A 23,530-nucleotide genomic window follows, 5' to 3' on the forward strand; every position below is an offset into this window, starting at 1 on the left:
GCCAGATATTTTATTAGAACATTATGTTAATTCAATAAAAATAATCAAATTAAGCAACTCAATTAAAGAAAAAATAATAGTAATAATAAAAAAGTGCACCCTCATACACAAAAATATTTACAGGAGAATTCAACCAAAAACTACAAGTTACTTTCTTCACACAACCAAGTCAATTCTCGGTAGGAATATAGCTATTAGGTGGCACGTCCTTTTTAAAAGGTTATGGCTTCTTGAATTGAATTGGTTAAAAACCATGACATGGTCATTGCATTCAAAGATTGTACTAGGCAAACATTAAAAAGATGCTACAAAAAACAAAAAAAGCACACTATTTACTCATCAATTATAATTATGACTAACTACAAAATTTATTATACATTATCCACATCATCATCAGAGTCTTAACTACTAATTTCCATCTTCCAGATACAATGATTCGCCCTTGCATACCACAATAATTCACCGCTTTTCCAATACCAGAATCAATAGCCGGGGAAACACCTAATCAAATAGATATTCAACATAAAATGATTTGACCACATAAAAAAGAATATAATAAATATGGCTTGTGCGTAGTCCATACACAGATTGACATAAACCATGTATTTTCTTTCCCACAGGACACTCATCAATGTATTCCAAAGTCACCATCTTAGATCAAGGCAAGACAGCATGACTCAGTTTAGAGGATACCATTGCATCATCCCGAATTACGTTGGTATCTCTTAAGGCAAGCATGATATTCATATAGTCAAACGATAACTCAAATCTAGAACCTGATCATGTTTCATATTGCTCTGGTTAATTATTACATTTCTTACAATATTGCACTTGGAAAAAGATGAGCAAATAGGGGGAGGAAGGCTCTCCATTTGATCAGTTGCCAAGATCCAACACTTAAAAAGAACACTCTTACTAGGGCCCAGCCCAATCTTTTATGGACTATTCATTCCCTTGGAAACAAAAGACAGATACATAAGTTTAGGAGAAAAGCTCCTAAAATTAAAAATAGCATTTTTTTTAGTGAACAGGATGTGAAAGATAATCCACTAGAGCCAGTAAAGTGATTGGGAACTGGGAAGCATACAGATAATCATAGGCTCTAATCTGAGTACCACCATTGTACACCAAAATAACCCCAGAAAATCACATCTATAGTAGGGATTAGAGAAACTTTCCACTTTAAGAAGTCAAAAATACTCCAAGTAATAAAAACCCAAGTTTCCTTTGGATCCCAATTCCAATATGATCTCTATGCCTCATTAGCCCATACTGCTCCAGATATATTATCTATTGTTAAAAAGATAAAACCTAGACTAATAGTATGGTAACGGATCCAATTGTTGAATAAATTGATATCTAAAATAATTATAAGATGATAAGACGGAAAAGGAGTTTGTTGTAAAATATTCTTTTTATCATTCATATTTAACCAAACATCTCACGGAGACACTACTATTTCTCTTCAAGATCAATAATTGTAGTAGTGTGATATTCAACATTTGAGAATTTTGGTATTATCAGAACATAACTTTGAAGTTCAAGCCACTCCCTAAATCCCCCAAGAAGATCCAAATATTCAAAAAGGAGAATAACATACGGCAAATAGTTCCAAAAAAACCAGTTCATTGAACAGCTTCTGATTTCCTTGACCATATAGGTTGTTCCGACAACATAACATTGCAAGGACCAACCAAAATCTGCAAGTTGCCACAGGCACGGAAGTTAAATATATGGTCGAAACAACCTGAATTCCTATTGAGCAAGAAAATATGTGAAGCAACATGACAAACAGCCAGTGCAATCAAGCCAGATAATCACTAAATGTTTCATGCATATATAGCATATCTAGATAAAACAAGCTACAAGAATATTTTAACTGCCCGATATAAAAAGTAGAATAATAATTGAGGCAGAATTAAATACCTGCTTGACGTGTCAAGTAACTCAGTAAATATACAGATCAGTATTGAGACGGTAGAGAATGAAATGTGCACCTTGCAATGTTTGTTGTTAGAACATAAAATGATCATCCAGTCATATAGAACGACTGACCAGGAGAAGCCCATCATGTAGACTTCGGAAACCAAAAGAAGTAATTAGAATAACAATAGTAAAGTCACCATTATCTACACAAATAAGTGAAAAATATTTGAAACATCTAGTAACTGAGATGATGCTTAGATAGATTCCATTCAAAACAATCAAATAGATCGAAAATGTAGAAACCACAACTTTCTTAAAAGTAGAAAGAATTTGAACTTATAGTGCAAAAACAATTTTCAAAAACAAAACAGGAAAAGAAAAAAAAGTAAACATACTTCTTAAAAAAAAATTGAACTAAAGCATTGGCATCCTTCACTTTCATTAGATGTACTCACAAATCAAACAGTGTTGGGACTAAACTATAATAACAAACGAAAAACGCAGCAGCAATAATAATAATGACAATGATTAAACAATTACAAACCGCTGCCAAAATGAACAACTTTCTATTCGTCAAATTCAGACATGGAGAAGCCCAGAAGAAGATTTAAGTCAGAAGTGACTAGAATAAAGAGGGCCAAGTACAAGGGTGCAAAGCTTAAATGTCCAGTTCACACGCGAAAATCTAAGTTCATATTTGTTAAATACCACCGGTAAACAAAAGCCTAACCTGTGCACATGCCTTCAACATAGCAATAATTACTGTTCAGATCTGTACAAACTTTATATCAAAAGACTCTTCCCGATTGACAATCTAATTTTACTCACAACTCAAGTATTTTTGACAGCTGAAATACAGTGCACAGGTTTTGCATCATGATATGTGATGGTGACCATAAAGTAAGTTTAGCATACATTAATGCTTAACTGCATTGTTCAGAACATTGGTCAGAAAGCATCTTCAGTTCCCAAATAGAAGTCAGAGGAAGCAGGTTTGGGTTTGGGCAAGTCAGCCAGAAATCTCAATTTCAGCAGGTTATGACACTGTTCTCCCATAGCAAATAGATGCAATATAGAGATTCTTTGCCCATTTATCCTGCAGAAACAAAACACCAAATGTCAACAAGTATGATCATAGAATTGGTAATGAATAAAGGAAAATTAGATGCACTGTTTACCTTGACATGAGAGCTAGGAAAAGCATTTGTACGGAGTGTCTCCTGAGTTTCATCAGCTGGTTTTCTTCTTGGGACACTAAGAACAAAAGCAGCCTGGTCCCATGTTGCAGCAGTTGAGGTGATGCGATAACCATTTTCCCACCTTAGATGAATACCTTCGCTGGGATACAAGAAATCAAGTTCCACAACCTGTCTTTGAGCATAGAGAGAAAAAAAAAAAAAAAAAAATATATATATATATATATATATATATACATATCAGATTACTTTCTTCAATGCCACAAGGATTCTAAATCACAAACGACTTTCCAAAATGCAGGACCTGATCAGAATAACCAGCCCCACGTGACATAACAATTGCCCATCTACTGCCAGCTGTAGCCATAGCAGTTACATAAAATCCTTCTCTCCATTTTTTGTTGATCCACTTAAATGGAAATGATTCACTGACTTTATAGGATTGCTGTACGTACTGGGTACCTAAAAGGATTCATCAAACAATTGAAGTAAGAAGACAGCTTAAACAGCCAGTCAAAATGTGCACAAGGGATCATCAAAAGTCGAGCCAAGCACGATCCCAGATACACAATACACAGAACAAAGACTTCAGGGATATTAACCTTTAGACATTACAACCAATGAGCATCCAGTATAAACTCCGGCTATGGCACTAATGTAATAATTATTTTCCCACTGTTCCATAATCCATTCCTATTAAAACAGATACATGAATTTGTCAGTTTATATTAAGTTCAAAACAAAAATAGTAAAACATAATACAGACAAAACTATATAGTTTACAAAAATGATACTATGATATCACCAGCACAGCATCACAATAATGCCACTGCTGAAACATAAAATAGCTAACCTTGTGAAGAAAGCTGGAAGAGAGTTCATAAACTTGTTCAGTGAAACCAGTACCAGCATCCATAATGAGTGTCCAAAGATCAGAACAAGAAGCCACACTGCTGATAAATAAATCATCTTCATTCCCTTTATCAATGTGTTGGGCTAACCGCACATCAGCGACATTATAATGATACCTAAACCAAAAGATATATCTTTAGGCTCCAACGTTTAAAATCACTGGAAAAACCATATGCAACATCAGAATATAACCTTTGCTTCATTGGTCGACGAGCATTGTAAACACTAATCCATTGTGTAGCAGACATTCCCATTCGAACCCTTTTTTTTGGTTGTTCATCATCATCGTCTTCCATGGTCAAACGCCCCCTCTTATGCCCAACCTGACATATAAGCTACACAATCATACCCCAAAAAGGGCAGTAAGAGTCAGAATTTAAAAGTGTAAACAACACATAGTAAATTCTAAAGTAATAATATCATGACGACCTTCTGAGCACCCTCGGTGTTTATTGGCCTGATATTTGGATTTGGGCCCACAATTCCATCAAAGAGGGATATATATTTTGCATAATTTGGTTCTTCATCAAACTTTAAATTAACTACATATTCAACAAACTGCCGGAAAGGATGAGGACAAAAGCAACACAATATTTCTGGAGAGGTGGTCATCTTTTTCTTGCAGACAAAAAACCCTTTATTTTCTCCCTGTAACAACAAAACTTCATAAAAATCATATTTTCATTTACCATTAGGTATCAGTACTATAACGATTATATTTGAAACAGTTATAACCTGATATCCTTGCCAAGGAAGCCGACCTCGAAGAAGGAAGACAAGAGTGTAAGCAAGAGATTCCAAGTCATCTCTCCTGCTACCTGTTCTACCGAGATGTGCATGCACACTAGCATAACGAACTGTGCCCCTGTGGCAAGAATATAGCTGATAATCATTCAAAACCTGCATGTTGACTAAGGTTTGTAGATATTTAACAAATAACTTACCTAAAAACATCTGGACGTTGATCATATTCAACATGAAGGCCAGTTGAACTATCTCGCCACCGAGTTGCTGGGTAGATAAATTGGGAGTGCAATACGAGGTTAGACATGTTCATTGACAATGGACATATCAAGGGTAATGTAGTGTACTTACCTAATCCAAGATCAACCAGAAACAACTTCTTTTCATCTGGAGTTCCTGGGGTTCCAAGCAAAAAATTCTCAGGCTTTACATCACCATGCACATATCTGCAATATTGACAAAATGATGAAATGTTCTTGCAACAAAAATACACTCAATAATCAATTTAGTTAAACAATACAAGCATATATGAAAGAAAATAAAATCCAGCGTTCCTAATCAAAAGTTCGGACAGATCCAAATTTTATAAATCCCAAATCATTTTATAAATACAAATGCTGCTCATTCAGAGAAATAGGATATGTTTCTCCATGATTATGTCATCAAAAGGTAACAACAAATTATTGACCATGATATGGTCACATCAATTGGGAAGCATTCTGAACTGACCAACCTGTGAATGAAAATAAAAACCAGAAACAAATCATAAACACAATCAGGAAAAGGAGCATCACCCTCTAGAATGCATCTTCTCTAATATGGAGATAGCCTCAATTGCAATACATGCTACCATTTCAGTAGACAAGCTGAAATCCAAAAAAGAAAAAGAAACATATTTAGCTATTAAATAAAAGCTCCAACATTAAGAAAAAAGAATAATTGCATTTCAATATTTCACATAGATACTCACGTGTGAGAGTTGTTATTCCAAACATCCCACAGACTGGGACCAAGCATATCCATTACCTGTATTTAAAGTTTAGTAATAAAAACATTTAGAGACAACCACAAGCCTCCATCCATCAGTTAAAAATTCATGAACAAATACCATAATATAGTAGTCCCCTTGCCGTCCCTTGAAATGTACTCGTGGAACACCATGACTACCGCCTAATGCACTGCAATACAAGACATAATCACAGCAAAGTTAGCACTAAATATCCATAACAAAGTGAGACCACAGCAGAGCAACTCCATCACATGGGAAGAAAAACACTCAACTCACTTGTAAACCTGCCATTCATATGGTGGTCCATAGTTGCATCCCTTGCTGCTTCTATGCTCAAATTTTAAAGCTACCTAAATTCATTAGAGCACAAGTGGATAGCAACAAATCCAATATGTACCATTCAAATACAATTGTAAACCAAAGATCACATGCTAAGACCATACCTCAACGGCACCGGCACCAGTCCGTTCGCTAGAATCCGAAAGTCCTATCCGCCGACCAACATAGACTTGCCCAAATCCTCCCTTCCCAAGTTTTCTCTCAATTTTATACAAAGGAGAACCACCAACTTGAACCTGTTGCAAACAAAAATACACAAGAGATTAATTTCCATCGTATACAAAAATTATTCCATATACCTTTGGTTTAAATTTTTTATTTCATTCATCCAAAGATCAGAAACAGCAATAAATAAATAAAATCTAAGAACGAAACTTGAGCTCAGTGCAGCAAAATAGGACTATTTAGCATGCAAGCTTTTGTAAGATGTTCAGCATTCAACAACAGGAAATAAATAACACAGAGAAACAAGACATATAAGCAGAACACTGAGCAGATAAAGTTATGCTTGTAAATTTTTCCAGAACTCAACTACAGAGAAAAGATGTCAAACTAAAATCACCTTCTCCGGAAGGGGGGCAGTGCTGCCTTCATCTTCAGCTCCCGGAGCCTTATCTGCGCTACGGCCACGGCTATCGTCTTCATCCATGTCTTCCTCTTCAAAAACCCTAACCGAAATCTTATTGTTGTTATTCTCTTTCTCTCCCAGCTCGTCTTTTAAATTTTTATTTCTATTTCTGGCTCCGCAAACAGCAACAACAACAGCACAATCATTCACGATTTCATCGGCGGCGGCGATCGTGTCGTTCTGTCCCCGATTCCTTCGTGTTCGGGCAGCCGCGGCGGATGTCTTCCTCCGTCGAGTTCTGGTGGCCGCCGGCGAGGCTGGCTGAATGATCGGGATAGCGTTTGCGTTGTCTACGAGTCGGTTTCTGCGAGTTCGGGTACGCAGCTCAGACATGGTAAGGATGGTGGTGGCCCATGACGAAGAGGGAGACTCATGAAGGTTCCAGAATCATCGATCAGAGCAGATTTTGAAGTTTAAATAATATAAATGACAGCAAAAAATCGGAAAAATGGGTTGGGTGATGAATGAATAACGAGGGAGTTATAATGAACCCGAAATTAGGGTTTGATGAGAATGAAATTTAGAGATCTGTGGAGGGAAACAGAAACGGAAGGATTCTCTGCAGTTCTAGATTTCAAGTACAGATACAGAGAAACATGGATACAGATTTGCTATTTCATTTTTCCTAATTTTTAAAAAATTAGCATTTTATAGGCGTTGTATTTCATTAGATTGCCACTTATGTGGCAAAGATGGTTACACTTAATAATAATATAATTAGAGTCAGTAAAATTGGGTTGGAATTTCCGAATTAATCCTGCTTGTTACGAAGTTTAAATTTTTTTATAAATTTTAATACGAGTTGATTTTTAATTCTATTTACTTAGAATTCAGATTGAACCTGTGATGAGTTGAGTTGACCCATCAACCCGTAAATAAATGGTCACGTAAGTGTATTTTTCGTTAGGTTGGACTTTGTATTTGGGTTATGTTAGGTTATTTTTTTAGCCAACACATAGATCATTTGTATTTTTGTGATTTTGGTTTGTATTTGGATTGTATTAAAGTTTATTTAGATTTTAATTAGAATTATAATTTAGTTTTGACGGAAAAAATAAATTAAAAATCTCTATTTTTTTAAGTAAGTGAACCTATATGCCAACTATTTAACCCACAAACCTGTGGTGGATCGGATCAGGTTCAAATTTTTTTAACTTGTTAATAAGTGAACCGGATTTGGTTGACTCACTAAATGATCAACCCGTGATGGATCGAACTGAATCATCAAACCGAGTTACCCATCGTGACATCTCTAAATATAATATGTAAATATATTCTCGTCAAATAATAATAATAATAATAATGTGTGGATATTGTTTAATTTTTATTTTAGAAGTCTTATTTGTCTGATACCAAGGGTTGCATTCTGTATTGAGAGAGTTGGAAAGTGGTCTAGTTTATCTACCCTTTTGTCAATTTAATTTCAAACTTAGAAAAATAATGCAGTAAACATTTGTGGTTAGTTTGGTGTAACAGGATATAAAGTACTCAAAATACTAATATACTCCACATATATTTGGAGTTTTTTGTTTTCCTTTATTTCTGTAATATTTTTCCATACAATAAATGTAATTTGAGAAGAAAATGTAGCTTATCCTTTAATTGGCAAAACTGAATCGATTATATATAATAACTATATCTCTACCGCAACCGTAATTGTTATAAAATCGAATTTAAATATTAAAAAGTTAATAAATAAGTGATTTTCATGAATAATACATAAATTTTGTGTGAATCTTATGGAATATATTCTATTATTATTAATTATAGTTTACTTATCCATTAATTTCTTATAGGTCAGAAAAAGAATTTGTTCTTTGTTCTATTTTTTTAATGATGTTCAAGATGTCTCTGGTTATCGATTAAAATCGTAAAAGGCATTTTTAAGGCTATGTTCGCTTCCACTTATTTACTGTTGATGAAGAAAGAAAAGCGATGATTGATTATGTTCGTTTTCACCAATTTGAGTGAATGTAGAAGCGGAGAAATGCAGGATACAACATCCATTCACTCCTCGCTCTAATGAGGGGATATGCGAAGAAAGACCCGTTTTTGTGCATGAAATTATAACAGTAACTTTTTTAACCTATTTTTTTTACTTATATTTTTTCATTGTATCCTATACTGTATTTACCTTTTTACTTTTTATATTACTTCATATATGTTATATAATTTTTAATTCTTAATTCATTAATATTCAAATAAAGAATGTTGAAAAAATATATAAATATGCGCATATGTTATAATAATAATATATTTTATTTTTAATTATTTTTATAGTCAAGGACAAAATGGTAATATTTCATTTTTATCAATTAAAATATTTTTTAATCTATTACATCAATCAAATCATTCACAAATTCTCACAAACTTTATTTCCAAATTCATTCACAATCACTTCTAAATCCCTTAAAAAAAATAACACACAATTTACTCTTACATCCATTCAAATCCATTCACTTCATTTCCTCCAAATCCATCCACTCAAGTGAACAGGGCCTAAAGAACTCTCTTCTGGTGTTGAAAGATAATTTTTATGAATTGAACTAGATACTGACTTCAAATAATCTGGTTTTCAAATGGTTAAGAATTTTTTTCCTTTTATCAATCAAAGCTTGAAAATAGAGTATAATTCACGATTAATCGATTATATCCGTACATTAAAAGAAAAAGAATGCATGATTCACATTTAATCATTTGAGTTTAAAATCTAATTGATTATATTCACATCTAATCGATGAGATATAAATTTTAAGCAATTAAATAATTTTTGTTTAATATCACTTATTCGCACTTAATCAATTAGGTCTAGTTGTTGATAGAGTGATCACCGGTTTCTGAAAATAAAACTTGTGATATTAACTATAATACTAATTGTTGAATTGAAGATTTACCATTAAAATAAAAAACTTACAACTAATAACAATGTAACTATATTTAAAAATGACAATGAGTGATCACAAATTATTATTAACAAAAGTAATATGATATAGATGAAAAAAAATTGTATAATAATTATAAATAATTAGCAAAAATTTATGATATATCAATATTCATGTCTGACAAATATTCGTGTTTGACACGTACCTCTGTTTGAAGCTTTAGGATATTTTATTGATACTTAACAATGAAATATTTAATTGATAAAGTTGTACTATTTTTATAATGACAATAATTTATAATGTTGTATGTTACCAACTTTAAATTTAGATTCACACAATAACAATTATATATTTATAAAATTTTTAAGACTTATTAACATTTTTCAACATGCATATATAACATATTGTATCCTATTATTTTCAAAATGAATATATTGATATATTAGATATTTGTCATATCCAATACACAAATACTTATTGTATTTAATACACATATCAAATCCGATATGCGTATCAAAAAAGTATATCATAAGTAAGAACACATGTGTATTAACTTTTTTTTTATGATAATAAAAAGTAATAAAATTATAATTATAAAAAAATATTAATAATTTTTACAATTTAATTTTAGATAAATTTTATTTATTTTTTAGATAAATTTTATTTATTTAATTTTAAATAAAGGGTTAAATTAAGAAAAAAACGGTTAATTATAAAAACGGATAAATTCAATAACATTCACTTGAAGGACAAATTATAAAAGAATTGTGAAAAAAAAAGTCCTTATATATATATATATATATATATATATATATATATTAAAAATACATGTATTAAGGATTCATTTTGTTTATGATAATAAAAAATAATAAAATTATAATTATAAAAAATATAAATAATTTTACAATTTAATTACCGATAATTTTTATTTATTTTATAGATGATTTTTGTTTTTATTTTAAATATTAAGTAAAAGATGGTAAAATTTAAAAAAGTCATTGTAAATAATTTTTATTTATTTTGTGTGTAACTTTTTAATTAAAAATATGTTTAGAAAAATGGTTAAATTGAAAAATAAAGTTCAAATTTAGAGAAATAGACATCTAAATTGTAAAATTGGTAAAATAATTAATTTAATTTGAACAAGTTTTATTTACGGGGTAAAATTTAAAAACAAATAGGTCCCAAAATGAAAAATTCTCTTTACATATAAATATAAACTAGCGTAAAAATGGTGCGTAAATATCTCTTAAATATCTATAATATATTAATATGATTTAAGTATGAGTAAAATATAATATACATTTTGTTAATTCTACATCAATTAATTCTTTATGTTCAAGAGAATTGAATTGAAGGACAATGGTGAATACTGCGACATAGTTGTGGAACTGGAAGAACATCAAACGCTCCTTAAACCTCTCTCTCCTGATTTCGCACCGTTCATTTGCTTTTCCACTTTCTAGATTTTGTTTTTGTTTTGTTTTAATATAGTAACAGTTAAATAATGTTATGGTAATGTAATGTATTAAAAGCGATATTATACCAAAAAATAAAAACCGTTATGATAGCGAATAATTCTTCATAATAGTTCTATTATTAGATAAATTAAATATATGAAGAAAAATATTTGATCGAATAAAAGAAGTACATTATATTATTTAATTTAAAAATTACAAATACATTTTACGAAATAATTTTTTATTATAGTTAAACACGTTTAATATAAACAAAAAGTAAGTATTTAATATAATTAAATATTCAAAATTTAAGCTAAATATAATTTTCTAAATTTAAAGAACAAAAAACCAATAAATTTTTTTTCTCCTTTTTAGTTTTTTTAAATGATTTTTTAACAACTCTCATGTAATTTGAATTGGCATCTTTAGGTGACTATCCACTTTTTCATTATATAATTTTTATATATTTCAAAATCATTTAATAAATATCGTCTTAAATTATAAAAATTATAAAAGATATTGTCAAAATTTAATTATAAAAATATCATTTTTTTTATTGTATACCACTGTTAATCGTCTTAATTTCAAATCTCTACGCCAAAGTCTGCCTACTAAACCTCACTTTTGAAAAATTAAAAAAAAAAATCCTTAAAGTACATATTAAACAGTTTCATCCGATTAATTGGTGCTGAGTTCGGTTCATAAATTATTTCAATAAAATCGTTTCATTTTGTATCCGTAATTTTCTAAGAAGTTATTAATTTTACAAGGTTTAATTACTTTTTTTTGTCTATATTATTATTTAAAAATATTAAATTGGTTCTTCAGAATTTTTTTAAGTTTTAATTTAATTCTAATTTAAAAAAAATGTAATTTAAATTTTTTGTTAAATTTTTTGAAATGAATTAAAAAAATTTCATTAAAATTAAGATGGTTAATACAAATAATTTACTCTATTAATATTAACAAAATTATAATGACAATTTTAATGAAATATTATTGATTCGCTTAAAAAAATCTAACAAAAAATATTAAATTACATCAATTTTTTAAAAATTAAAATAAAATTAAAATTTAACAAAACTGAAAAACTAATTTAGTATTTAAAAGAAAAACAGAAATCAAAATAATAATAAAATTTGTGAAGCCGCAATAACTTGCAATAATGTGGGCACAAGTCAAGATTACAATCTTGCATATGAAAAAGAACAATGATTACAACATTTTATTTATATTATTACTGAAAGATGTAATTTTATCATATCAACTTTATCACCCACAAGAGCATGCTTACGTGTCTTTTCCCTTAAAGATAGGCAATGATAGTACATTTTGGGAACTTCATCCACTTCTCACAAAAGAGAAGAGTCTCTTACTGATAGGAATAAAGAAAACATCGTTTTATTTTTATAATTTTGGTACAATTTACTTTTGTAATTTAAAAAATAGTATAATTTTTTGATAAAATTCTAGAAAGAAAAAGTTGTGTCAAAATAATATAATTTTACTATAAAAAATAACTGTGTAAGAAAAACCGTGTTAAAATGAGTCATATCAAAAGAAATTATCAAAATAAATACTGAATTTTTATGTTTTGTAATTCTTATTACTGCATTTTGTTATATTTACTTTAATTTTAATATATATTATCTACTAATTATTAAGATGTTTCATTTTAATATATCTTCCGTATAACTTTTTAAAAGACTTACGACATTATTTTTGGAATTAGAAGAGTGAATTGCACCGTAATGGTAAAAAAAAAAGCCGAAAACATCAACACTCAGTTCAAAATATATACAAAATATATTCTTTTACGGTAGCATCTAGTTGTTAGGGTTGTATATCTCTTCCCCTTATTTGTTAACTACTATAATTGTTCATGCTTAGTTTTTTTTAGTAATACCATTTAATAATTGCACATGACAAGTAGTTATAGTTTAGCTAAATCATAGTTGAGGCAAAACTGATTATATTTTTTTAAGAAAATATTAGGGATAAAATCAGGTTATATAATATCTAAATGATTTTAAAAAATATAAAACCTATATTTCTATATTTATTGTACTTTTCCAACAAATTTTATGCACTAATAATGATATTATATATGCTTAATTAAAAATAATTTTAAAGGTTCAATTTTTTTAAAAGGTCAAAACCAATTATTAGTCAAAGTTATATGATTAGATGTAAATATATTGTGAATTTTTTTTATATATAACTAATCATGTAACACACTTTTTAACAAAATATATCGGATTTGGAAGAAGCGCGTTTGATTCTAGTACTTGTCATATGTTTAATTTATATAATCATTTCTAATTAACAACTTAAAAAAATGTTAATTACGGTCGTAGTTATTTTTCATAATTGGTTACTATAGGTACATATGTGGTTGATTAACGTAACAACCTATAAAAGAAAACTAAACTGTATTATTTTTAAAATATGAATGTTAATAAGATTGTTCTGAAACATATTATTGACATGTTATTCTTTTTCTGAAATAAATTTTTAGTAAAACTAACACATCAACAACTTTAAAAAAAGAAAGAAATAAACTGAGTGTTTTTCTTTTTTCCTGTCAAAATAATATTTTTTTGGTAAAAGTTAAACTGTGTGGGCTTATTTTCATCGAAATAGTATAATTTCATTTAAATTATTAAAATGAACAAACTCTTCAGTATTGTACTTATAAAACAGTTGCATTTTAAAGAAACTAAGTTTAACACTGTTTAAAAGGGAATCAACTAACAAATACGATCTATCTATTTTAGTAGCTTTTTAAAATATAAACATTTTAATAATTCTAAAAATATATATTATTTTCATTAGAAAAGCCACAACTACGAGTCTTCACATGATGGTTCCCAACAACAACAAAAATCCACATTCCACATTGCATTAAGATTAAAATTTGATGAAATTAATATTTCACTTCATGGTATAAAAAGCCTTTATAATCATGGATAGAAATTAATAATTTAAAATCATAATAAAAATAAATTATATCAGCAATTTTTACCTTCTAAAATCAAATTATATCTAACAAATTTAGAACAGTAGACCATGGGTAAAATTGACACAAATTTTGTTTATTAAAAATATATTATTGTTTTTATTCTCACTACATATAATTTATAATTCTAATAAAATTAATATTAGAGGAACCATAGTAAAAACATATACATTTTTTCTAATAAATGATTATATCTTTCCTCTGAAAATAGTAATTATGATATTAACAAATTTTAAAATATAATTAAGTGCAATATATATCTATATATAATTACGAAGTTTAAAATATTATGATTTTAGAATATGATTTAAAACAAAATATACATATATAATATATAAATTTCTCTTTTGTATTATTACATACTATTTATAGTGATTAATTGAATATTAATTACTATAAAAAGATATTAATTGGTTTGTTCGATATGGAATGAAACTGGGAAACCAGTATTTTTCTCTTACAGAACCATTGAACAAGCTAATGTGGGAAAAAAATTGATAGGTCAACAATTACAAAAGACTCCTTGTAACCACTATAACGTATATTCCATATGACTAAAATTCATTTTTTAAACTCCAAACACAAAGTTAATAAATAAAACGACTTGCATATTGAATAGTTTAATAGAAGTTTTAATTAATAATTTTATATCTCCAAACAAACTTAATTAATAAAATCACTAGCACAGTCCCATATCGAATAGTTTCATAAGTAGTAATGTTTAACCACAGTATGTATATATACATATCATGAAATATTACTAACAGCCTTCATTAATGACTTCTGGACATGAAACCTCTAACTTTTATACTAAATTGGTTTTTTCTAAACAATCCAGACCTTTTACTCGATAAATTAATAAATAATATACTTAATCCCATTTCAATTATAATATTTAGGAATATAAACGGTCTAAGTTATTTATGTCCAGTAATAAAAACTCAAGAAATAGTGATTTTATAATGAATCATTGCAGTTCAAGTGAAGCTTTGCAGTGTTAAACTTGTGATAAGGTGAGTTAATTTACTTGTTTCTTACTGAACTTATATTGTAGGTTGAATGCATAGCTAGTAGACACTGTAATTGAAAATTTTATCAGCAGATAATTTTGTTAGTGTGTTGATTGTGATTTACAACTATATATATATATATATATATATATATATATATATATATATATATATGTCTTGGTGTTATTCAAATTAGGGCAATTATCTTTTCAGCATCAGATCTCATACATGTTATCCTTCTTAGTAATTCATTTGTTAATTCTGAGCAATTATATGAAAGACTCTTATCAATTCTTAGTATTCCTCATCTGGAGATAAAGGACTGCATCTACATTGATGTTAGACAGTTAACAAATTCAATTGATTAAGAATTCATTTAATAAGGCTGAATAGGATAGACACATATTAATTTTAGGTTTTACGAAAACCTGATGGATGCAGCTCAAGAACCCTTCTTAATTAACGGGGATAATTAAGTTAATTAAACAAGGTAGCAACAGTTTTTATTTTTTTGGTAACATAGGAGTTGGTAAGAACACGATCCGATCCATTGCAGTAATTAACAGTAAGTAACATACATGGAAGAAGGCTAATTAATTATAACTACAGTTTTAACCACACATTATTCTATACACGTCAGCAATAGTGATCCAGCCATTTCTGCAACCTCAACTCTCTGTAGAACCTCGCTATGAACTCCTCCGCGGCCTCGTCCACGTGGAACTCCTTCTCCACGACGTCGTTCAGCATGGAAGCGGCGGACCCCGCGATCTTCACGCGCCTCTCCACGATGCCGTCACCGCCGCCACGGCACATCCTCACAGCGCGATGATGAGCCGGCGAGCGGCTCGAAGAGGGCGGGGAGAGCTTCCTCCGGCTGGCATGCGAGAGGCGCCGCGGCGGACTCCCGCTGCAGCTGAACTGATACTCCAACGGCGACACGAAGGAGACGTGAGCATCACGTGGGCGGCAGGTGAGGGCCTGGTGGTGGCGCACGACGACGTCGTTGAGCGCCTTCCCTATGCTCTTCCCGCGCTTCATGACGTCGTTTTGGATGAAGAAGCCGAGGAAACGCACCGTTTTGGAGAGCTTCTCCGGCACGAGCGGTGGCCGGTTGGGGTCCATGCATGTGATGTCTGCCACATGTGGCAGAGTGAAGTGTGTCCGTTTCATTCGGTGTGGTCCAAAACGATGGAATTGGTGAAGAGGGTTTGGTTTGTGGGTAGAGAGGAATTTATAGGAATGAAAATAGGTAGATAAGGGCAGAGAAAACAAAGTTGGTGTGTTTGACGTTGGTGTTAGGGATAGTGAACCCTATAATCATTACAGTTTTATTGTGCATATCCTTCTTTTTCCCCTTTCTTTTTCACCAATTATTGTGTTATTATATATAACACCTACACTTATTCCTCTTCTTTTTCTCCCTACTTTATCTTCTTAATTAATTCTCTTATAATATTAAACTCATGAACAAGTCCCTCCCAAACACAGTTCAAATTTAAAATGGTAGATGGGAGTTATATATATATATATATATATATATATATATATATATATATATATATATATATATATATATGAGAATAACAGAAGCTAAAAGTCTGAAACTGGTGGTGTCTTTGTGACCTTTGAGTGACCATTGTCTGTGGTGTGGACCCGGTGGCGTGTGGTGATACGCACCTTTATTAATAGTAGAATAGTTGAGTGAGATTTTTCTTTTTTGTATTTTATGAGAGTCATGGATATATAAAGTATAAACGATGGAAAAGCAATAGTAGTGAGTCACGGATTACGCACACATATAAGGAATTGGGAATATGAAATAGATGGAGGGGTCTCCAAATGATAACTTTTGGTTAGGCGTAAGTTTTTCTTTAGCCCTACATTATCCATATTTAATTCCCAACTTACATGTAAAGCCTATGTAAATTGCAGACTTTGGTTATTTTATATTTTCTGCCGTGGCCTACCATCATCATGATAGTATCAATTATCAGGAATCCTGTGTAACTTTTATTTAGTCGGTGATCCAATTATGTATTATTTAGGTATCTGACAAATTCTATTGTTTAACCTAAAAATCTTTTATTTGTTCTTATCGAAAGTAGTCACTCATGTACCATGTTTTGATTGAGATATTCTTTCACTTTGTACTTAGTGCTATTATAATATCACCAACTATCTTTTGCTTTCTTCGACTATGTTACGGGACAGTGAATATATGTTGTTTCTGCATAGGAAATTTCTGGGACACCCCTTTAATTTTACAACAAGTTGTAGAATAAGAAAAAACATTTTAAGAATAATGATAAAAAGAAAAACAAGATTAACAACATTCCAAGTCATTTTCTGTTGGTCGTTTTCATGATTTCATTAGTCATCAATTGCCTGGTTCCAATTTGTGTTCTACCACATGCAAAAACTTATCCCTGTGGTATGTCGTTCTCAATATTGATCGTGATCATGGTTTCATTCAGCTGATTATTTATCTCATCAATTGCCCAGTTCCAATTTTTACAACTTGGGAATCGTATGTAACTATGTATTGTGTACATATATATTTAGGAAATTATAAATGTATTTTTAAGAAATTACCTTCAAGACGTATTAGATTTTAGACACAAACAATTTGGAGATTTTTTCGTTGATTAGTTATATATAATTAAAATAACTCTTGATATAAACATGTAATAAAAGTCAAATAAAAAGTGACCTGACAGATTACGTATCGCACTGGAACAGTTTATATAACAGAAATCTCTGTCAACTTTTATTGAGGAACAACAATTATAATGAAGAAACTAATTTCTAATTCAATAGAATAAGTAAATATGTAGTAAGAGGAAAAAAATATAGTTATAATTGTATGATCTATTAGTTTGAATTTAAAACCTCTATCGAAATGCATGGAAAAGATATTATGGCAGTCAAATTTTGGTATCATCAAGTCTTACGACAATCTAATTATTATTACATAATCATAGCTTTGGTAAGAAAGTCGCAACTTTTACTCTTTTTCTCTCTTATCACTTTCTCTTCAGTTAAAAGTCCCACATTGTACAGGTAATCTAATGAACATTACCCTTATCAAGTATATTAAGGAGGAGACAATCCAATTTATGTCACAAGGCCTAAGCTTACAGGTGAAGTGTAGAAGGAAAGAGATGCTTTCTGCATAACCCTTGCTGAGTTAATCATCTTGAGGTAAGTTAATTTATCTCATTTCAAAGAAATTTATATGCTTTAAAATTAAAATTATTATATATTATTTATTATATTAAAGAATAAAATAGATAAAATAAGGGTTTAGTAATAGTGATAGTTTAGATGTCTTCCAATTAATATAATAGTTATACTTTTAAAAGTTTTAACCCATAGTTAATTAATACAATAGAAATGCTAGTTTTACCTTAGGGTGTCTCAGTCATCCTTGTACAAGCATCTATAGGTAATTAACAGTAGAAATACTTTTAAAAAATTTTACCTATATTCTCATACACTTACAATAGTTAATTAACAATAAAAATACTTTTAACAAGTTTTATTCAGCTAATCTTCAATCTTTCCTGAGCTAGTCTTTATCAAAGTTGTAGGTAATTAACAATAAAAACATTCTTAACAAGTTCATATCCGGTTAATCTTTATCAGGAACCTAATCAACAATAGAAACATTTTTAGAAAGTTTTACTCAGTTAATATTCCTCGAAGCTGATGAAAGACAAGCACATCCTAAATACTTTTAATTAACAAATATAAACTATATTATGATATGTTCTAATAATAGAATCACTCTTTAACAAACCCTTGACTAATTTTGTTGACGGATGATGAAAAAGAAACAAAGTCAAGATACTTTCAACAAAACATAGACTGATGTGTTCTAAAAATTCGATTTGCTTTTAATTCTTTGTATTTTGTTGTTTTTTTATTTATTTTGTACATCAAGTTTTAAAATCCTCAAACTTTATGTTTTTTAAAATATTTTATTTTAGTTGTTATAATTAAAACGTTATAGACAGAAGTTAATAAATTAGTTTACATATATGTTAACACGGTTTTAGTTGTGGTTTTGTTTTTAAATCTGTTTCTTTTGGTACTTAATGTTTCGTTAAGAGTTTATTTTGATAACTTCCTTAACTAAAACATTAGTTAGGTTAACTAATAACTTATATAACCTTTTCTTACTAGAAAGGACTAAAATAAACAATTTTGAAAACACGAAACACCATATTGAATAATGTTTGATGTAGAAAACGTAAAAATATTAAAACATAGAAGAATGAAATAAAGAACAAATGTATAACAATAACTATTTTGGATGCATTTTTTTCCTAATCATATATTGCGAAAGCTTTTTAAATAAAAATATTGAAAACTTATTTAAATTAGATTGAAATTTAAATGTTAGAGCATATATATATATATATATATATATATATATATATATATATATATAATATTTTTGGTTTTTGATTATTTGGGAGAGCCTTCTAATTTAAAATTCAAAATAAAAAACTACCTCATCATGGCCTTTTACTATATTTAGAGAAAAGAAGGAATAGGGTAACATCTGTTTGGACTAAAAATATTACTAAAAAATGTAATTCATTTTATAAAACAACTTCTCTTCCAAAAGTAAAAATGCAAATGAAAAAAACAAGTCTAAATAAAAAAATTTGTTTAAGAACACATTAACAATTTTATATAATCAAGAAAATTAGGTAATAGGTAGTAGGTTTCACATATATATATATATATAGGATTAGGATAACAACTTTTAAGGTGGAAGTCACAATGTGCTATAACATTTTCTTTATGCAAAATCGAATCTTGAATCCTTTTTCTTGATCAAAGTCATTTTAATGGCTTTTTTTTTTCCGGATGTTCCTTTTTTCTTAATAAGCATCCACTGTTTCCATATGACATAATTCTTAAGTGATATAATTTTTAATTTTTTTCTCTCTAATCATTTAATCCTAACATTAACTTTTGTATGTAACAATACTTCAAATCTTAAGTCTTGGATCATACGTTCTTTTTTTTTTTTTATTGAAAGATTATTCTTGTCCGAAAAGATGTTCAATGAAAAGAAAGAAACACATGGGGAGAGGAGAAATATGAATATAACTTGACTTGTGCTGTAACTTTAATGATCAGCATCATATTCCTATTCCATTTCTATCATGTACTGCACACCACTGCTTTTCCTCTATTTCTTTTAAGTAAATATAAACATGCTTTAAGACATTATTAACACACCTCATGCATATCAATCTCCTCATTAATTCATCACTCTCCTTTTTTTTTTCTTTTTGTATTTAGAAATAGCATCATATACTTATCATATCTATACTTATCATATCGATCTAGTTTCTGCACTTTCTGTATTAAGTCCAGTGATGTATAACTTTGTTTGACTATAAAGTGTAGCCAATAACTTTGAGAAGTATGGGAGAGGAATCTGATAAAAGATGGAAAGGTAAAGTAGTGGTTGAGCTTGCAGAAACAAATGCTGAAGTAGCATGGACTGTGGTAGAAGATTTCTGCAGCATCCATAAGTGGATGTCACTAGACACATGCTATCAACTAGAGGGTACTCTTGGCAAACCTGGTCTCATCAGATACTGTGCTTCAACAGTTGATGTGGAGAACACCCCGACACTGAAGTGGGCCAAAGAGAAGGTACTTGCCATTGATCCTGTCGAACGATGTTTGACTTATGAAATTGTCGAGAACAACATGGGATTTAAGTTCTATGTGGCCACACTCAAAGTGCTGTCAAACGAGGAGGGGGGATGCAAGATTGAATGGGAATTTGTGTGTGATCCAGTGGAAGGGTGGAGTTGTGAAGGTTTGGAGTCATATGTTGAGTCTTCTCTGAAGGTCGTGAAGAAGAACATCGAACTTGCATACAACACACCATAGGTTTTCACATCTGGTCAGATAATGAATCTGGGTGTTTGAAATTTGTGCAATTAATAATCAAGCATGATACATTAAATTAATATTTGCTTGTTGTCAAACTTTTCTGCAAGTGTTTGTTTGGTTAATTTACTCAGAACTGAAACTATTGTTTGATTGTTGTTAAACTTTTATGCAAGTGTTTGTTTGTCTAGTTTTCTTGATCTGGCATGTTTGTTTGTTTGTTTAATTCAGTCAACCAATTTTGTTATTTAATAACTCCATATTATATTTTTCATAATTTTTTTAATTTGATGTTTTTTAATATTATATATGTGTCATGGACTAATTGACATTATTTTTCAACTGTTTTTACTTTTAATTTGTTTTCCCATTGTAGTTTGTACTTTATTATTTCAATATTTTTAAATAAGGATGTGTAGGAAAATGATTTTCACATTTCAAAATATAAGAAATTAAATTACTCACTATAATTTTTAGTCACTGTTACATCCTCCTTATTGCCGATGAAAAAAAAAAACTATTACATCGTCAATAACTTTATGTATTTGGCTATTACATTTTTAAAAGCTTTATATATTTTTCTTATTTAATTATAATTGAAATTATAATCCGATTGTTTATGTCAACTTTAATTATTCGTTCTCTAAGTGAGTTATATTTCAATATCTCAGCACTTTTTAAACTATTTTAATATAGAAAATCCATGCATTTTTTTTCTAGCCCACTGTAATTCTATACTGTAAACTCTTCAGACAAGTTTTTATTTATGGTAAAAAGTTATCCACACTTACTAAGTTTTCAAAATATTTTTGTTTATCATCTACTTCTTTTCTTATTTTGTTTACGCTGTTTTACCAAAGAATAGTCATACAGTACTTTTTTTTTTTACTATTTAAAAATTTTTGTACACTATTTCTACTTTCTGAATTGCTATTTTAACACCTTATAAAAAATAGTTCATATCTCTTTCATCCTTCCTTCGTAGAAACGTGTTTTATTTGGTTTTTATGAGAGACGAGATGAAAAGAAATCAATCACCACCTAAAACATTATGATTGAAGTTTTCCTTAAGAAAAATAATTCACTATAACTACATGTCAAGGGTGGATTAGAAATTACTGAAAATGGTTCGGGTGAAATATAAAATAAAAATTTTATTTATTTATTTATATATCGTAAATTATATTATATTGACGTGAGACTTTTTACCATCTAATTTTGTATTTATTTGTCTCCACGTTCTAGCCGATCTATCCAAAGTAACGTGTAACCTTCATCATAACTATTTTGTCTTTCTTATAACAAATGGCATGTGTGTGTGATTTTGATTGTGTGGTTGCAAGAGATTCCCACTTTCCCATTAACTCTCGCGATGCATAGAATATTTTCCTTTCCTTAGTAATACACAGTTCCTCACTCTAACCACCACTTTCACTATCATAGGAAGATAACAATGACAGAGGAATCTACCCTCAAATGGGAAGGTAAAGCCATGGCTGAGCTACCAGACACAGATCCACAATTTACATGGAATGTCTTCGAAGATTTCTGCAACCTACACAAGTGGATTCCCATAGAAACATGTTACCAAGTAGAGGGAGTTTCAGGTCAACCTGGTCTCATCCGCTATTGTGCTAATTCCACTGTTGAAGAAGAAGAAGGGGTTGGTGATGATGCTCAGAAGACAACAACCATCAAATGGGCCAAAGAGAAGCTGCTTCAGATAGATCCTGTACAACGTTGTTTGACCTACGAAGTTGGTGAAAACAACATCGGATTTAAGTCCTATGTCGCCACAATCAAGGTGTTCCCCATCAACCACCACCGTGGATCCAAGATCGAGTGGAGCTTTGTCTGTGATCCCGTTCAAGGCTGGACCTTCCAAGATTTGAACTCCATTATTGAATCTTATGTGGAGATCGTCGCCAAGAAGATTGTGCTTGCATGTAACACCAACTAGGTAGATTCAAGTTATGATCTTTTTCTGTGTCCTTTTCATCTTGCTTTCACCAACTTCTTTTTATTTACCGTATTATGTCTCAGTTTCATCTCATCCATGTGGGTAGAATTGGAAAACATATATATTTTTAATTTTTAAATCTGGTTGACTAAATCTTTTAAATTATTGCTTAAAAAGGGTTTGTTTGAGTTACCTCGTAATTCTTCAATTTTTTGTATCTTTTCCCATTGTAATTATGTATAATACTTTTAATCAAACTCACATGACTCTGATATATAAAATTATTAAAAAAACGTGTATTGCACTGCTCTTTGTCTTGTGGTTTGTGTCATTTTTGTTTTTATTCGTAACAGACGCAATCCATGTGTGTACTACTAGAGTTTCCTTCGTGAATCATCTTTATGCATACATAGTTGTATACAATAATAAGAGGGAGATAAAATACAAACACCGTACAATAATACATATAGAGAATTTAGATTATGTTCCCATATGGATTAAATATATATCAAAGGACAAA

General features: G+C 29.9%; 4 protein-coding genes across 17 annotated transcripts; 2 read left to right on the top strand and 2 right to left on the bottom strand.

Moving 5' to 3' along the window:
* Positions 1–310: 310 nt before the first annotated feature.
* On the bottom strand, positions 311–7,384 carry LOC114162535 (casein kinase 1-like protein HD16). Of its 13 annotated transcripts, none has more exons than XR_003599231.1 (18): positions 6,689–7,384; positions 6,231–6,362; positions 6,064–6,137; positions 5,887–5,956; positions 5,749–5,804; positions 5,573–5,644; positions 5,130–5,224; positions 4,979–5,045; positions 4,770–4,899; positions 4,464–4,682; positions 4,227–4,369; positions 3,976–4,150; positions 3,725–3,815; positions 3,427–3,584; positions 3,105–3,293; positions 2,855–3,022; positions 1,998–2,077; positions 311–1,700 (listed from the first exon to the last, which is right to left on the bottom strand). XR_003599231.1 is itself a non-coding variant. In XM_028046459.1 (16 exons), exons 1-16 carry the CDS (start codon positions 7,085–7,087, stop codon positions 2,963–2,965), a joined length of 2,130 nt encoding a protein of 709 aa, XP_027902260.1. In that variant the 5' UTR covers positions 7,088–7,384; the 3' UTR covers positions 311–2,962. The 13 variants fall into 13 exon arrangements, 1 of the variants encoding a protein (XP_027902260.1); XR_003599228.1 differs by having other exon boundaries at positions 2,842–3,022; XR_003599224.1 differs by having other exon boundaries at positions 1,927–2,077; positions 2,842–3,022.
* An 8,218-nt stretch (positions 7,385–15,602) lies between these two features.
* On the bottom strand, positions 15,603–16,419 carry LOC114164236. Its single transcript, XM_028048826.1, has one exon. The coding sequence runs from the start codon at positions 16,296–16,298 to the stop codon at positions 15,762–15,764; it is 537 nt and encodes a 178-aa protein (XP_027904627.1). The 5' UTR covers positions 16,299–16,419; the 3' UTR covers positions 15,603–15,761.
* A 1,839-nt stretch (positions 16,420–18,258) lies between these two features.
* On the top strand, positions 18,259–21,220 carry LOC114164566 (lachrymatory-factor synthase-like). Of its 2 annotated transcripts, none has more exons than XM_028049285.1 (2): positions 18,259–18,329; positions 20,551–21,220. In XM_028049285.1, the coding sequence occupies exon 2, from the start codon at positions 20,574–20,576 to the stop codon at positions 21,048–21,050; it is 477 nt and encodes a 158-aa protein (XP_027905086.1). In that variant the 5' UTR covers positions 18,259–18,329; positions 20,551–20,573; the 3' UTR covers positions 21,051–21,220. The 2 variants fall into 2 exon arrangements, with proteins under 2 accessions (XP_027905086.1, XP_027905087.1); XM_028049286.1 differs by having other exon boundaries at positions 20,556–21,220.
* Positions 21,221–22,344: 1,124 nt separating this feature from the next.
* LOC114162606 (lachrymatory-factor synthase-like) lies at positions 22,345–23,202 on the top strand. The gene has a single exon (XM_028046548.1). The coding sequence runs from the start codon at positions 22,504–22,506 to the stop codon at positions 23,008–23,010; it is 507 nt and encodes a 168-aa protein (XP_027902349.1). The 5' UTR covers positions 22,345–22,503; the 3' UTR covers positions 23,011–23,202.
* The last annotated feature ends 328 nt before the right edge of the window (positions 23,203–23,530 follow it).

Source organism: Vigna unguiculata, chromosome 9, assembly GCF_004118075.2.
Source record: "Vigna unguiculata cultivar IT97K-499-35 chromosome 9, ASM411807v1, whole genome shotgun sequence".
NCBI lineage: Eukaryota > Viridiplantae > Streptophyta > Magnoliopsida > Fabales > Fabaceae > Vigna > Vigna unguiculata.